The 18,593-nt window shown below is 36.0% G+C and overlaps 1 protein-coding gene across 2 annotated transcripts; it reads left to right on the top strand.

The window, feature by feature from the left end:
* Nucleotides 1-258: 258 nt before the first annotated feature.
* Nucleotides 259-15,569, top strand: LOC141362441 (leucine-rich repeat-containing protein 56-like). Of its 2 annotated transcripts, none has more exons than XM_073864519.1 (13): nucleotides 259-374; nucleotides 445-602; nucleotides 748-835; nucleotides 3,133-3,193; nucleotides 3,788-3,884; nucleotides 4,293-4,493; nucleotides 9,247-9,427; nucleotides 9,587-9,778; nucleotides 11,862-11,926; nucleotides 12,119-12,264; nucleotides 12,349-12,557; nucleotides 14,819-15,155; nucleotides 15,262-15,569. In XM_073864519.1, exons 2-13 carry the CDS (start codon nucleotides 465-467, stop codon nucleotides 15,431-15,433), a joined length of 1,887 nt encoding a protein of 628 aa, XP_073720620.1. In that variant the 5' UTR covers nucleotides 259-374; nucleotides 445-464; the 3' UTR covers nucleotides 15,434-15,569. The 2 variants fall into 2 exon arrangements, with proteins under 2 accessions (XP_073720620.1, XP_073720621.1); XM_073864520.1 differs by having other exon boundaries at nucleotides 277-374; nucleotides 424-602.
* Nucleotides 15,570-18,593: the final 3,024 nt, after the last annotated feature.

Consider the following 18,593-nt stretch of genomic DNA (forward strand, 5'->3'; position numbering starts at 1 on the left):
ATCATTTAATTATTCCTTTTAAATGTAGTTTTAACGTAATTTAAGAGGGAAATGCTTTACAGTTTTGATTTCGAAATTTTAAAATATATTTATATAATGAAACTGACCAGTTGATATTTGCTTCATGCCTTAATTACATTCATTTTATGACCAAAAAAAAAATCGTATGATAAATAACTGAAATTGTTTAATTATTTAGATAAATTATTGTTTTATAGTTCACACATCTCACTGGACTACAATTCCCACATGACACGTGCGCTTTCTCGTAACCAGGAAGTAACCGTGCAGTTGCTATGCAAACTTCAGCTCTCGCTGTCCAGTGTGTAGAAACAGAGATGCGTTTACACTAAATTTACCAGGTTGTCCCAAAGGTAAGACATTGTATATTAGATGTGAGGATAACTAAATTATAAAATATAGGACACGTGTAATTTCTTTCAGACACAACAGGAAAACAAATCATGAGTGACACCTTCATAAAAAGGCCTGGCACAGCTCCTCTGCATGAATTTAATGGATCTGATGTGATACAAACTCCTGCTGACCCTGAGGACTCTGACCATGTAATGGTTGAACTGTCTCTATCACCAGCAAAGTTGGTAGGCTGTCAGTTTTTAGTTTAAACATTAAAAGGTTAAGTTATATTGTATTGCGTGGTTGTAAATGTAAAAATTAACCAATTTTATAATTTAAATGCAATAGATGAATGAAAAGTTTCCAGTGTAAGTTTAATTGCTTTTCCAGAAAATTCTGTCTGGATCAGACAACCTAGAGGAAGTGACCTCGCTGGAGATGTGTGTTGACACCCGACACATCTCTCTGAATAACTTTGGTGAGACTGACATATGATTATCAGTTTTTAACCCTGTTAATCAACAGGGGTTTTATCAAATTACTTCAAATTCAACATATTATTAATAACAATATTGGTGTATAATTACAGCGTTTTGGGTCCGAGACAAGATAAGTTTGGTAACAGCATTTATGGAGTAATGTTGACTACCAACTGGTCCCTTGTTGATAAATTTTCTTTGGTGTATCTGGTCCTAAATCTGTGTAAAGTTAAATCCTCCATTAACAAGTTTGTTGCCATGTCTACATTATAATGGCAAGCTGTAAAGGTGGACATATGAAGAGTTTTGTTGCAAAACGAGATAAATCCATTTTTTAACATTTTTGTCAAAACATGTTTATTATTATGTTATCATGTTATTATTTTGTTTCATGGTGCTACTTAGATGTATTTTTTAAGTTATGAAGGTTTAAATCAAAACAAACCAACTGCAGTTGAATTGAAATTAATTGGAATGCACAACCAAAAAACGAGATTTCTGAAAAAAAAAACGGTGGTTATCTCGTTTTGCAACGAAACTCTTCATATCATGAAAATCTGACTTTTTTCATGTTTAGTGCTATAATTGGGTCCCCAGTGCTTCTATCAACCTAGAAAATGTGAAAACGAACAAAACAAAATAGGTCATTGAAATTTGGCTCCTCTTGTGATGTCAGAAGGGGATAATACCGCCCCTTAATCTGCACTATCCAACCTCGACACTGCCATTTAGTGCAGAGATCAGCTCATTTGCATTTAAAAGGACACACCCCAAAACGGCACATTTTTATTCACACCTACAAAGTGGCAATTTTAACATGCTATAATAAATATATGATATTTTGAGCTAGAACTTTACATATGTACTCTGGAGACACCAAAGATTTATTTGACATTTTAAAAAAGTCTTGTGAAATGTCCCCTTTAAAGTCACTCAGGTAATACACTCGTATCTACAGTAAGACACCGCGTCCAAAATCGCCTAATTCCATACTATATAGATGGTTTCAGCAGTAGCAACATAAACAAACGGCTTTCGTGGAACAAACGTTACTTCTGGTAAACTCTGCAAAGAATAAAAAAAGTCCATTTAGAGTAGTTTATTTCTGATAACAAGCAAATTAAACAACACGTACATTTCCTTAGATCAAATTATAGCTATTGCGTATCAAAAACGACACTGAGCTAACGTTACTGTGTAAAATGTTATCTACAGATCGGCAGCCAAACCTCCCTTCACATAGTGGTGATCTATGATCGCTGTCAAAACATTAGTTATTTTCAATGAGGTATTTGTTCCACAGTTCAGTTTAGCCACTAGCAGACCATTAAACAAACAGAGACCGAAAGATAAGTTCAGTCCAGATGCTTTAACCGTGACAATGCACATGTGTCCGATGAAAAGGTCTATACTATGCGAAAATCAGTATGTAAGGTGAGTAGTATGTCCGAATTCATAGTATTCGAAAAACAGTAGGCGAAAAGTGCCCGGATGACCTACTACTTACGGCTAGGTTTTTAAGTGTGCATTTGATGGGGACCACCAATTTAAAAAAGGGAATATAATAAAAATACCAGAAATCTATACTGCCCTCCAAAGGCTAAGTGCAGTATCTACGCAAACACTGAAACTGAGAAAAATGGCTTTAAAGTTTTTTACACCAGCCAGTCAAACATGTTACTGCAATTTTGGCACACACATTTCTCTGAAATGGGACAAAATTTAACCAGGAGACTTTGTCACAAGACACAACAGATCTCACAAAGCCCATTTTAACCCTTAACTCAATTTTGACCAAATGCGTAGTTACTGCGCTTTCGCTTTGTAGGGCAGTATAAACCGGGCAGATCTTGGGATTTAATGTACTTGTTAAACAACACATGCATAAATGATACTTGCGGTTGTTCTGATTACGCCATAGGTCAAAGGACATATGGGTCACATGACAATGAAAACATGGTGGATGTAGTATATCCGAAATGTATTCATACTACACCCACATTCAGTAGTGCTGTCACAGCACGATTTCGGATGCTGCGCTGGTTTTTATTTATTTGTGCTTCTTGTTCACTCTGTCATCTTTTGTGTGACACAGGAAAGCCAATATTATGTAATAAGCATTGAAACTTAGCCAAACCATCATCTGGGGTATTTTACATATTGTATGTTTGGACTCAGAAAGTGGTTGACTATGTGGATAGATGGACATCACTGAGTAACCAGGAATAGAGAAATCACCATCTGTGACATTTGAGGCAAATGTCATGTGCTTTTTACTGTTTTTCTTGCCTGTCAGGTGTCTACTTGCCCAAACTTAGAGAGCTGAAAATGAACAACAGTTTGATTTTATCTATACGGTAAGACCACCTTTTTATCTTTTAAGATAATTTGTATACTATATATAAAAGGACAGTTTAATTATGGCATCATTTACTTACCCTTATGGTATTTCAAACCTGTATGGCTTTCTTTCTGTAAGGCCTGGTTCAGAAAAATATGTTTTGAAGGACCTTCAGAAAAATCACAAAAAGCTCATCTTACTTGTGTTTTGGTCTACCAACTGGTAGTGTCTGCAACATGCATAAAAAATGTAAAGGTTTTGGGTCATCTGGTGCTCTTTTCTGTCACCATCACACATTGGATTTCAGAAATATGGCAAAGGAAAGCTTTTGTAAATTATATATATCAATTTGTCAAAGGTTATTTTTAGTAGTACATGGGTTAGATTCACACTATAACTAATGCAGATGTCTTAAAATTCCTCAAAAGGGAGGAGACACACAAGGTTACTTGTAAGCTCAAGGCTCACATGGGACTTAAAAGATGTAAAACATTGCCTGCTTTGTAAGGGGCTGTAAAAAGTATCAGGATCTATGAAGGTGCTCCATAGGGAAAACGAATCAGGGAATTCTGCTGGGAATGATGTCTTATTGTTCTCACTATTTCCTCAGGGATCTTGGCACCAGCCTTTCCCACCTGCAGGTCTTATGGTTGGCTCGCTGTGGTCTGACCGACTTGGAGGGAATCCCTTGTCTTTCTTCCCTAAAGGTATAAACAAAGTTAAGAAGCAATTCATAGTCTTGCAGATCCTTTTTCATAGTTCATAGTTTCATCGTTGTTATGCTTTAATGACACAAAAACATTCAATTTACATATCTAGCAAGCAGTGCTCCCATTATCTTCATAATGCTTCACATATACATTTTTTAAAAAGTCATTCAAATTACATTCGACTTCCAGCAATGGGGGACAGTTTTAGTTATAGGGAATAGAAAATGATGGGATAAAGCTGAATGGGCCATGATGTGAACCGGACTTGAACCCCTGTCTGCAACATGAGTAAACCAAAGCTTTTAAAAAAGGGACATCTTTAAATTAAGGGTTAATAAATAATATTTCATCAATATTTTTATAAATTTGTCTAAAACTTTGATTTTTAAACTGTGTTTTACATAGGAACTATACATAGCATACAACAACATATCAGAGCTGATCCATCTCAGTATGATGGACAATCTGGAGGTGCTGGACCTGGAGGGAAACGATGTGGATGATCTGTTGAATCAAGTGTGGCATCTGGGCCATTGTAAAAATCTCCGAACTCTTTCCCTGGAAGGAAACCCTGTATGTACCCGTCCTGGTCCAGGATCCTCAGAGGTACAGTAATGAAGAGTTGAAAGATATTAAATTGTGTGGCTTTTATGTGCTTCTCTAAGTGATCAAACACACAGTTTTGCCTGGCGAACAGGTGATAAGTATTCTGAAAACTTACCCATTAGCTAGCAATGTCAAGGTCATGGGTTTGATTCCTAGGAAATGCACATACTTGAAAACACTTTTAAATAGTGATTTTGGATAAAAGCATCAGACTTTTCTGAATAACGAACCTTACCTTAGAAAATCTTAAAAATGCGCTAGCATTTATAAAAATAGCTCAAATTCTTAGTCTCAAATGTTTTTGCTTTTTTTCACTATACCAATATGGTCACTTATATACAATATTGTGTATTAAAATAAGCATAATATCCTCAATGCTCATATTGATCACATGACATGTTTTCTTGACCAATGAAGAACTAAAACAGTGAGATCAAAGAATGTGTGTGTGTGTGTGACGTTCTTGCTGTTCTTGCCATATCAGCAAGAAGTTTCAAGGGTTTCCAGCAAGCAATTTTGCATTTAAAGTACAACTAATAGCTGTACATAGGGATGCACGATATATCGGCCGACATATCGTTATCGGCCGATAACTGCTTATTTTTAATGTTATTGGTTATCGGTCTGATAGCAAAATTAGGCCGATAAATGAAAGCCGATAAATGATGGATTATTTTGGTTTGTTGAACCACTTCACTTGCTCATTGCTGGCCATGTGGAGTTTTGATTGGTGCTTTCTGTGACATAGCACGAAGATGACACGTGTTGAGGCTAGTCTAGTGCAAAGACAAGATGTCCACGGTCTGGGAGTTTTTCATTGTGAAAATAATATGAATATTTATCGGCCTATATATATATATCTATATATCTATATATATCTATCGGTTATCGTCCCCCAAATATAAAGAGTTATCGGTTATCGATATCGGCCAAAATTTCCATATCGGTGCATCCCTAGCTGTACAAACACAAATTAAAAAAAATATATAAAATAATAATATATATATAAATGAAACACACATTGTAATCACCCTGTAATGACTTTGCTAACATGATTGAATATCATGCATTTCGCAAGTTATTTTGGCAAAAATGACATCAAGTTAATTTTGGGTAGAAGTGGGTTACTCATAGCCAGACTATATCGTGTCTATAGTTAACCTAGATGATGAAATGATGACTGGGTTGAGAGCGGTGCTTTCAGACTTCTAATCAGATTGTGTTTATCTCGTTTTGGATTGTTTTTGGTCAGTGCCAAGAATCGCAAAACTGGGGCAAGCCTGCAGTGGGTAAACAAACTGCACTGAATATGCATGAAGTGGGAAATTAAGGGCGGCCTCATTCGCTTTCATTCTACATTTTACTTACTTACTATACCTTCTCACTGCAGATAAAATCAGGTCTCTTTGCATATACTTTCACAGCAACAAGTGACCAATATACATTATATAGATCAGTAATTCTCAAAGTGTGGTCCGCGGACCACTAGTGGTCCGCCAAACCCCCCCAGTGGTCCGCCAAAAGATGACCTAAACTATAGGCAAGTGTTTATACAATCGTCACTTATTTAAGGAGATTTTTAATGCACTTGCGAAACTGTGATATCAGTTCTTGCCATTCTGTTTTAATGACGTAAAAATGGATCGGTGGCTAAACCAAAGAGGAGTCAAAATAAAAGATCAAGCGTCAACTGAAAGCAGCTAAAATACACAGATCTATTAATTTTGTACTAGTTTTTGTTTCATGTGTAAAATCCCTGTAATTTCAGTGATTTTGGACATTAAGGGGAATTTTTTTTTCAGTATTTTATTGTTACCATAGTTACAACCATAGACTTCATATACCCACCACCTCAGTTTTAAACTAATGGCTCTTTGGAATGACATTAAGTGGGACATAGGCTGTTATAGTTTGTTTAATTGCAGTTTTTTTCACATGTGCAGTTTGTTGTTCATATTAAGCTGTAACTCATTTCACATTTACTTGTTCAAATGAAATAAAATTCATATTATAATTTCTAGCATTGCATTTGTTTTTAAAAAATTAGTTTTTGACTTGAAACAGTTGCATATTACACTTAAACTTAGCTTATCCTTCCTATTTTGTTGCTTTTTCGGGGAGTGTTAGAGTGGGATTCTGTTAGGTGGTCCTCAGAAAAATATTGGAAGATAAAGTGGTCCTTGGGCTGAAAAAGTTTGAGAAACACTGATATAGATAAAGCGGTAACACTTTATTTGTAAGGGTGTTCATTAAGACTGACATGACACCTTCATAATCATGACATGACACGTGTCATGATCATGCTACCCAGTCTCACAAAATTATGTACCTATAGTCATGTAATTTTTGGATTCTTTTACATGATACTGTCCCGAATTTCCAAGTTTTTTCGTGATCGTATCACAAATTTCTGTTTATGTGTCATTATCACTTATTGGTTACTCAACTGCTTTTTTATTTTCAAACCATTTTTCGCTTCAGTTTAGGGTTAGATTTGGTGTTTGCGTTAGGATGTCACTTTAGGTATTGGTTTATACAAATTTTTCTGATTTATTTTTTTATATTTTCTACATTTTAAACCCTTGTCACCTGGCTAGGGTTAGAGTTGCGTTTGGGTAAGGATGTCATTTTATGTAAATCTAACCCTTAAACCAAAGCGACAATGGTAAGAAAAGCAGTTGAGTAACAAATACGTGACAATGACACATAAACAGAAATTTGTGAAACAATTACGGAAAATCGTGACAGTATCACGAAAAGAATTTTAAAAAATTACGTGACTATAGGTACATAATTTCGTGAGACTGGGCTGGGATTTTATGCACATTTCTGAGTCAATAAGTATCAAAAAATAACAAAACATTTAATTTATTTAATTAATTAAATGTAATCAAAAGCCTGCCACTGCATGGCTTAACCCATTATTGTACTGTTTTCATTTAATTTTAGGTGATTTGGTCTCCAAATGCAATAAAATATAATTTTATCAATTTTAATTATTATTATTACTATTGATTTTATTTGTTTAACACATGGAGGAAACTTAAAAAATGTATGAACTGAAGAATATTCATGACGTTGTTATAAAAATATTTGACAGAGTTTTAACACTTAATGACATTTTAATGACAAATTATATTTGTACCACTGTAGTTGAGGTCAAGAAAAATATTCATGACGCTACTATAAAACTATTTGACAGAGTATTAACACTTAATGACATTTTAATGACAAATTAAATTTGTACCACTGTAGTTGAGGTCAAGAAAAATATTCATGATGCTATTATAAAACTATTTGACAGAGTAGTAACATTTAATGGCATTTTAATGACAAATTAAATTTGTATCACTGTAGTTGAGGTCAAGAAAAATATTTATGACGCTATTATAAAACTATTTGACAGAGTATTAACACTTAATGACATTTTAATGACAAATTAAATTTGTACCACTGTAGTTGAGGTCAAGAAAAATATTCATAACGCTATTAAAAAACTATTTGACAGAGTATTAACACTTAATGGCATTTTAATGACAAATTATATTTGTACCACTGTAGTTGAGGTCAAGAAAAATATTCATGACGCTATTATAAAACTATTTGACAAAGTATTAACACTTAATGACATTTTAATGACAAATTATATTTGTACCACTGTAGTTGAGGTCAAGAAAAATATTCATGACGCTATTATAAAACTATTTGACAAAGTATTAACACTTAATGACATTTTAATGACAAATTAAATTTGTACCACTGTAGTTGAGGTCAAGAAAAATATTCATGACGCTATTATAAAACTATTTGACAGAGTATTAACACTTAATGACATTTTAATGACAAATTATATTTGTACCGTTGTAGTTGAGGTCAAGAAAAATATTCATGACGCTGTTATAAAACTATTTGACAGAGTATTAACACTTAATGACATTTTAATGACAAATTATATTTGTACCACTGTAGTTGAGGTCAAGAAAAATATTCATGACGCTATTATAAAACTATTTGACAGAGTATTAACACTTAATGACATTTTAATGACAAATTATATTTGTACCACTGTAGTTGAGGTCAAGAAAAATATTCATGACGCTATTATAAAACTATTTGACAGAGTATTAACACTTAATGGCATTTTAATGACAATTTCAATTTGTATCAGTGGTAAAAAGTGGTCAGTTATGATGTATTACTTTGTCAAGTTGTCATAACAAAGACATCTCAAACATTGTCATATTTGCATTAAAAACATGACACTTAATCACAGTTGTCATAAACTTGCATAAAATCATCTTCGTGTTCATTACACGTGTCATGTTATGATTATGAAGGTGTCAGGTCTGTCTTATGAACACCCCTTCATGTAAGTGTTACCGATTAAGCTATTGGGACGACCCCTTGTAATAAACATATTTATCTATTTCAGAAAATTCAATATTAATGCTATACCATTTTAAAGTATTTTGTTCATCTTTGTTTTTAAAGGAGCCTTTTTCTCTTCCGAAATGACCTATGTGTACAAGTCATTGATGGGTTTGGGGGATGAGGGTTTGACCTAAATCCTGCAAGTCATACCAAAGGTGTTCAGTTGGGTTTAGGTCTGGGTTTTATGCAGGCCAGTCAAGTTTTTCCACACCGGACTAAATCAATCATTTCTTTTTGATTCTTGCTTCGTGCATTTTGGAAAAGCTTATTCATTCTGCTTTCAGCTAGGGTCACATATGGTTTGTTGTATTTTTGAGAACAGGCAGACTACAGCTACAGGTCTGCGGTGCGTGAGATGATTCCTCAGTTGAGGTTTCTCGATGACGTTCCGGTTGAGGAAGACAAACCTGACTGCGGTAGAAGCACACAGATGGACTGGACTCTTCTCAGAGAATCCATCAAAGACTTTTCCATCAGCGATACACAGGAATACACAGATACAGGTAAACATTCGGCCAATGAATAAACCATTTGTGGGTTGGAGTGGTTCAACCAGGGGTGACTGTAACTTTAAATTCTGGACCTGGAAGTTTTTGAGCCCCGCAGAAATGACAGTCCATTACTGTTTATAAATATGATGTGAATCATTTTTTTGCCATCAGAGGAGCGGTCTGTCAGTGTATGTGGTGGGAGACCTGGTTCTGCTCAGCACCTTAGCCCAAGAATATCCTCCAGCAGTGTCTGTAGTCGCCCAGGCAGTGCCAGACCTCTCACTTCTTGCTCCAGGTCAACACCAGGGTCAAACAACTCCGATCCAGCCACCATTGATCATGAGCTCAGCAATCTAACAAGTGGTAAGGTGTATGTACGTATTAAGCATGTTTGGGATTGGATATATTATATATATTTAAATTTTTGCAACTAGCAGATGCTTTTATCCAAAACAATTTGCCGTATATTCAGTCTGTAAATTTTTACTAGTGCTGTGAATTGTTAGTAGCTGCGTGTTTATTAAATATTTGCTTTATTAAAGAAAACGTTAGTGTTATTTTCAAAATTTCTACAAAAACCGGCATATCCATTAATCAAATGCAATTTATTTGTCTTGCGATAAGTCATTCCAAAAACTATGCGATGGGTGTGTTCGACTTCACATGGTTCCCCGCAGACCGACATGCGGATGACATCAAAATACCACAAGAGTAGACTCGAAAAGCTTACACAGCAGCAACTTCAGAATCGCTCTGGTGGTATTTTGATGTCATGTGCTTGTCGGTTCTTATAATGCCAACCAAACATACCATCAAAGAAGGATCATGTGACTTTTAGGGTGCGTGGACATCAAAGCATTTAAACGTTGCTGAAAACGCCAGTCAGATGCCGACTTTGCTTGCTATGATACTTCTACTTTGTTTATCAGTCATTGAACGATGCACTAGTTGGTTAATAATAAAAATAATTAGGGATGTAACGATTAAATCGCGTGTCCCATTAAAGATGCCTGTCTGAAATCGATTCTGAATCGCAAGGCTGCGCATTCTTTGTTTCATGCACAGCTTGTGCGTGTATTACGGCATTTGGTCAGTAGGAAGTCCTTATCAATCTAAAATCGTTACGAGTCAGAGTCGTTTATAACATGCATTTCAAAAAGCAACACCTGAAACAATTTGAAGAACAGCGATATAAATATTCCTGTAGACATTTCCTGGAATAGCGTTTGTAATGCTACTTCTTCTGTGGCACAAAGGGAGTTTCTGCATGAGAGCGCCCCCTGGCGTTTGGATGTGCCGGGATTTCACCGTAATTCATTAAAATTCATTCGTTGAGAAACCGCGCATTTGCACGATTATTCGTTTCAGCCGTAATAATAATAAATTTTATTTATAATGCTCTTTTTTACCCAAAGCGCTACAAAAATCAAACAAATAAAATACAAAAATACAATGGCTGTTATAATATTTGTCCCGCCACTCCTACACTGTGATTGGTCAGCCGAGTGAGAAGTGACGTTGACGAGCTGAGCTTTTCACCCAAAGTTGAATATTTTTCAACTCTGAGCGCGAACAAACCCCCGCAGCTGCTGGCGTTTTTAAAAAGCACCGCATTTCCATTGGAAACAATTGAAAACAAACGCCGGCGCCAGCGTAAACGCTTTGGTGTGCACGCTACCTTAGGCACGTCAGGTGACCTGTAAATGCGAAAAAACTTCAAATGCGAAGTTTCCATTGCAGTTTTGCAATATATATTTTTTTCAAATTTCCCTGAAAATCCATCCAAACCGTGCGTTAAAACTTTTTTGCGATATATGTGAGCTTTTTGCACAATTGCCGTTTGATTCGTTATTTTGCTCAATTTGAAGGGTAATGGAAATGCAGCTACTGGTTTCACGATTCGATTCGTTTTTCGAAAGTAAGTACTTTTACTAAAATATTTAACACATATAACAATTCTAATTTGTGTTAAATTATATCCACTCACATGACACGTAGTCATATCAGTATTCTAACTGGTGGTGGCCACCATGTTGAACGACCATGAGGAGCCCAATACAATACTCACTTTATCTTGGTAGCTTTTCTAGTCGTTTTCTAGGTGTAAAAGTTAACCATTTATGATATTACGCATAAGCTCATGATTAAAATATTTTCACAATGTTGACTTTTTCTAAAGTAATACCAGTAAGTGTCAGTATAAAAGATAAAATCTTATCCTTTGCGTTTCTAGCAACTATGACAGATCTCTGTAACAGGAATTCTTGTTATCTCCCTTTTGACTGTGATTGGGATTTTAATTTAATTTTGGGCATAGATAATCTCAGCTAACAGTAGGTGGCAGTGCTGCACATGGTATTGCAAAAGTCATGAAAAGCAAAAACTGAATTCTGTTTGTAGATCTGCTTGTTTTCTGACTAATATTATGTGAAATGTTTCCACACAGGTTTTGGCAGTTTTCTGTGCGGGAATCCACTACAGGCGGTTCGTGCAAGGACAAAGAAACAAATGGTCAGCTTTATAATATATATCCAATCATCAACAGCAAAAATTCAATTTGATTAATTTGAAAAAATATATTTGAATTTAATTTAATTTGACAAACTTAAAGCATTATCACATTTTTCTACAGTATCGTTCAGCAAAAGTCATGTTTGCAACTCCCTTACCAGTCAATCAATTTCTTACCTTTCGTGTGTCCAGGTTCAAAACTCTCGTTCTCAAACCCGACCCAGCACACGACTCGGTAGTTATATTCCCGAACGCACGTATGACGATGAACAGCCAAGCAGTCAGGACCGCAGTGATGTTTTTGCTGAGCTCAGAACCTGGAGAATCGAGCATAACAAGTATTGAACTTTTCTCAGCCACTCACATTTCTGCACTTTCTATTTCTATTTAAAAAAATGTGTTTGTCTTATAACCCCTGACAGACGTCTATCAGCTATTGAAAAGGACCGCCAGCCCCAGGTTATGAAAATCCTCCACTGTGATGATGATGAGAATGATGAAGAAGATGACGACTGCAGTCATAATCATAGTTTTATTAGCGATGACATCACTAGAAATGAAAAGGAGGACGAGAGGACTGTCTACAAGGCAACAACTTCTGCCAATTCGTCTTTTCAGTCTTTTTCACCAGGTGATGTTTTCACCCATACAAATATTATGAACTTGCAAGCCACACTTTGTACACATTTAATGTGTGGTGTTTCGTTGGCGGTAAGAAACCTATGCACAAAAGTACTGAGTTACTCTTTAGTTTGCGCCAAATTAAATGTGTTATTTTTCAGGTAGGTAATTATAACCATGCAGACAGTTTAAAGTTTAAAAGGGCACATTAATTTGTGTGTTTGGTGTAATACAATGTGTTTGCGTGATTTATGGTTCATTATTTCCACATACTGTATATTTTTGTAGCAGCTCTAAGTCCCGTCCATCTGTAACAGGTTGTTTTGTACAAAGCTCATCGTTGTGAGAAAGTGCGGTGTAAACAGGTGTGAACCGATTGGCCAGCTATCCAGTGCGTTGTGATTGGCCAAATTACGTTAACGTAAATGTGACGTTCTTTCTGAACGAGCCGTTTTAGGTAGGCGATGATGACGCTTCACTTTTAAGAAGATTTCTTTCGATTTGAAACTTTAAATTTTGCAACTTTACAGATCTTTTATGTGCACAGACATCATTTAAAGGCGGAGTCCATGATGTTTGAAAGCCAATGTTGATATTTGAAATCACCTAAACAAACACGCCCCTACCCCAATACCCCAAGACGCGCCCCACACATACGCAACCCGGCATTTGATTTGATTTGATTGGCTATAAGTGTGTTTTGGTAGTCGGCCCGTCTCCTTTTCCAAAGCGTTTTTCAAACATCGTGGACTCCTCCTTTAACACTCTAAAAACAAAGAAAAACATGAAATCGGGTCATATGACTCCTTTAACAAACTTTTACTTGATCAGCAAGTTGACCTGAACGAGAAAATTGATCATAGAATTTGTTCGTGCTAATACTTGCTTTAGTGCCCCTTGTGGCAATGCTGAGAATGCATCTTGCATTGCACAGTCAATTGCGTCTAATGGTGTATTCTCACCAGATGCGAATGAAGCGTTAAGCGTGAATGATTTACATGTTAAGTTAATGCAAAGACGCAATAGACATCCTGTGGCGCGATTCCTGCGAATGATGTGGCTCGAATTGAGCATTTCGAGAATTTGACACGCATGATTCGCGTGAAACGCATGAGTTGAAAAATCTGAACTTTGGCGGATATTAATGCCGCGTTAACCAATCAGGACCTTAATTGCCGTAGTAGTGATGTGATTATGACGTAGCCAGCGGAGGCAGAAATACGAAAACAACAATGGAGGACAAAATCATAGTCGCTGTATGTGGACACCCGGAGCTGTACGACACATCTTCGTTCGTACTTTTATAAAAACAGGAATAAAAAGGATAGTGCTTGAAGGAAAGTGAGTGAGGAGGTCAGACAATCTGGTTAGTTGTAAAAACGCTCTTTACTCAACATGAGCTATAATATGAAGAGTTTCGTTGCAAAACGAGATAACTATGTTTTTTTTTTCAGAAATCTCGTTTTTTATAATAATAACATGATAACATAATAATAAACATGTTTTGACAAAAACGAGTTATCTCGTTTTGCAACTAAACTCTTCATATATATATATATATATATATACACATACATACAAGCTAGCTGAGGCCAGCAAATTATGCGCATTCGCGTCTAAATTTCACATGCGAATTTCACGAGAAAAATAAAACGTGTCAAATAAAACAAGTTAACTTAAAATATCTAAGAGTCCTACTACGCGCGATTAGCATGATTTATTAGCCTCATTCGCGTCTGTTGTGAACGTTCAGTAATGGTGTTCACACCAGCCACGGTAGAGGCGTCAAGCGCGAGTAATTTCAATGTTAAGTCAATGTAAAGACGCGTTGACGCGTGTCTGGAGGTCTCGCGGCACAAATGAGGCATTTAGCGCGGCGCAGTAGACGCGATTCTGCCTCATTCGCGCTTCTAGTTTGCGCGAATTGAGCGTTGCCGCGAGAAATGCGTGAGTTGAAAAATTTTAACTTTGGCCTTAAAACGCGCTGTCTTGAATGTCTTGATGAATAGAATTTCATGCGCGGCTTTCACGCGAGAATGAAGCGAGTACACTCGAAATGTTCAAGCGTCCATATGAATTTAACGCATCAAACGCGTCTTGTGTGAACCCAACATAACACATTTTGGACCTCAAAGGCAAGTGAAATTATTTTGGCATATAATGCATAGCAAAAGTTCAATATTTTTAAGTTTTAAGGCTTTAAGCACTCGCCATATAAAGTTGGTATGTATACAGCCATTTAAATTATTATATATTTATCATGTTTTTCAGATCTGTTACACCAAGACACAGAGTTGCAAAATGAAATAAGAGTCACCTCTACATCAGACTGTATGATGTCACCTTCACCGCCACTGAGTGCAGTGGCTCCCCCTGGTGGCCGGAGGATAACACAAATTCGTACTAGGAGAATCAAACCTCATAACGGTGAAATTGGCATGTTGATGCCATCAGAGGACAAACAAATGTCAAATATTGGAGCCTTAAAGACAAACTCAATCTTTGAGCCCCAGAGTACCACGATTGTAAAAACCATGTCACCTCAAATTCTCCGAAAACCATGTAGACCATCCACAAGTCTTGGCATCACACCTCTTAGAGCACAATGGTATGTTTTAGTTACTATGTTTAAATGGATAGTGCAAGCATGATTGAGGTTTGCATTCCTGAATCTGCCATGCTTTGCGCTAATAAATATTTATTTTGCCATATAGGTCAGAAGCTCCTGGGAATTATCATCAATCAGAGAACCAGCACAAACCAATCATACGTTCTAACACATCTCATCAACTTACGCCAAAACGTCCACAAACAGCCAGAGCTGCACTGCAAAGGCTACCAAACCGAACCCTCCTGCCCAACAGAGGAAATGGGCTCCTGGAATAACGGACATGGTGTTAATATTTCAAGCAAAGGAAAATGAGCAAAAGTGTAATCCCTAACACTCAGGATCACTTTTTAAGTAGTTTGGCTGATGTCACACTGATGAAACACTAGTGGGCGCCATGCCTATTGTAAAATATGTTTGTAGTTTTGCTCTTCTGTTTTTGCAAACATATTTCATGCATGATTGATGTAATTATCAAGCTGGCCATGTCCTTAATGTTTCTTCTACAGTATAATGTGTATACACTATACAGAGAAACAGGTTATTGCATAGATATGGTATACACACCCAGATGTTGTATTTGAGGTGATGTTCATGTCATATCTTTCTCCTAACCGTGTTCTTCTGCAGCACAGCATCCCTCTGTCAGGTTATTTAACATGTCTGGTCTTGCTGGTACATCGTGTGCAGCCACAGGTGTAAGACTGTTATTTTAAGTGTCACTGAAATATGTACCACACATGACAACGGCATACACTATATCTGTCACAAAGTCCTCTGGCATTCAGTTCCTTCAAGTATGCACAGTTTTTTGCCTCATTGTGTGTTTTAACAAGCAGCTTTATTGTAATTTCAGATTGTTCAGACTGTTGAAGTGTCTAGATCTTTATTTATGTTTTACTACTTACTTTAACAAACAAACTTCTGTACCGCTAAAGAGCAAATATTCACATGGCGTGAGTGAGGAATATGCTTTCTGAATTATTCATGTATATTTCTATATTTTTATATTGTTGTGTTTTATAGCATCCTGTGGTGGAAATGACATTTGAAAATGTTGTGGTATAATATGATTGGCTGATTTGACTTAAAGGAATAGTTCACCCTCCAAAAAACTTTTGAACCCCAAATGTCTTTCTTTGTACTTCAGAACCCAAATGCAGTTTTTATTTAAAGGAGACATTGGCTTTTTCCATGTTTAAGTGCTATAATTGTGTCCCCAGTGCTTCTATAAACCTGGGAAATGTGAAAAAGATCAACCCAGTAACTTAGTTTTGGTAAACCATTCTCTGCAAGCATGTGAAAAAATAGGTCATTAAAATTTGGCTCCCCTTGTGATGTCAGAAAGGGATAATACCGCCCCTTAATGAGATCAACTCATTTGCATTTAAAGTGGCAATTTTAACATGTTATAATAAATTATTTATATGGTATTTTAAGCTAAAACTTCGCATACGTACTCTGGGGACACCAAAGATTTTTTTGACATTTAAAAAAAAGTGAAATGTCCCCTTTAAGCGTTTTCTCTATTTAAGTGCACATTCTCGGTGTCTGAATTGTTTAGGCAGTTTTAGGATGTTATATGACTTATATGTGTAACAACTAAAACAATAGTAATTTTCACAACAACAAAGTAGAGGAGTAAATGTCTTCAGGACACTTAAAATATAAGTTGAATTAAGTTTTTTATTTAACACTTTGCATCATTTTGAAGCTTAAAGGTTTTCTGGTTACTATAGGAGTGGATGGTGACTAAGGTGGTTATAGTAACCAGAAAACCCCAAACCACCTTTTGATGGTGAGTAAATAATGATAATATTAAAATTTTGGGGTCAACTATCCCTTTATCTAGCATTTTGTGTATCAAAATAGTCAATATATTTTAACAATGACAAAATTACCGTTGGGGTGAGGGACAGTCTTCTGTAAATAATGTTACAGGGCTATTAAATGCTTCATTCTCATTGATTGAGAAACGGTCTACAGGTGTGCATTATTTCAAAAGTGTCTGTCAGCCCACCTATGAAGTAGTTCCAGGTCTGACCGCATTACAGTTATATCTTCGCCAAGTTTAACTGAAATAACGAATTTTTTTACATTTCAACAAATAAAGCATAAATAAATGTGTGGTAGCGAATTAAATAAATTGAAAAATAAAAAAATAAATAAAATGAATATCCTACAGTAAATTACCAGAGATTGCCTGCTTGTTACGTTTTGCTTCATTCCTGATATCATAAAACTAGAACAAATTATTCATAAATACTGACAAAAAATAATATAGAAATATTGATAGGCCATTTTGTTCCCAATACTGTAAACAAGAAGGCTTCCCAATAGCATTTTAACTTTAGGACAAAACCTGCCAAATGTCCTAAAATAAAACATCTGGACAATCTCTATGGTGTGGTAACTGTGGTATAAGCTGAAAAAATTGACTGGAAATCATTGAATTATTCTTTTTTTATAAACCGTTTCAGCAGTAACAACATAAACAAGCGGCTGTCACGGTCCGCACGTAACTTCCGGTAAACGTCGCTAAGAATAAATAACAACAAAGTTCTTTAAACGTAGCTTATTTATATAACAAGCAAAAAAACAACACATAGATTACATAGGAAACCAAAACATTTGTTATTTTCGACGAGGCATTTGTCCAAGAGATCAGTTTAGTAACTAGTCAGGCCATTTAAAAAAAAGGAAACCGGAAGTAAAGTTCGGATCCAGACGTGTATCACGTGCGTCCGATGAAACCATCTATACGCTTTAGCTATAAAATATGAATTACGGTAATTTACTTGGTGTTTATTTATTTTGCTTTTATCAGAAATAAACTACACTTAAAGGTGCAGTGTGTGAATTTTAGCGGCATCTAGTGGTGAGATTGCGAATTGCAACCACCGGCTCAGTCCACTGCTCACCCCTCGCTTTGAAACGCATAGAGAAGCTGCGGTAGTCACCGCCGGAAAAACATGTCATCATCGGAGACAAATTACTAAAAAAAGTTTGCTTCTGTAGAAACATGGCGGCACAAAATGGTGACTTCCGCGTAAGGGGACCCTCTGTGTATGTAGATAAAAATGTCTCATTCTAAGGTAATAAAAACATAACGGTTCAATATGAAAGGTCTTTACACACCCCTGATAATATAGTTTTGTATAATTTTGCATTTCTGTCAAGATCCTTCTAAAAAGTACACACTGCACCTTTAAAGGACTTCATTGTTATTGATTCTTAGCGGAGTTTACCGGAAGTTACGTTTGTTCCGCAAAAGCGTTTGTTTATGTTGTTACTGCTAAAACCCTGGTTTTAAGTTATTTCACGTTTTGTTTAAATTTGTTTTACAAATAAAAATCAACAGAGATTTGCGTTATTGAAGTCACACATTTTGATTAATGATTCCCCAAAAAACAGAGCATTTCATCTAACGCACCATAG

This window comes from Misgurnus anguillicaudatus, unplaced genomic scaffold (assembly GCF_027580225.2).
Source record: "Misgurnus anguillicaudatus unplaced genomic scaffold, ASM2758022v2 HiC_scaffold_27, whole genome shotgun sequence".
Classification (NCBI taxonomy): Eukaryota; Metazoa; Chordata; class Actinopteri; order Cypriniformes; family Cobitidae; genus Misgurnus; species Misgurnus anguillicaudatus.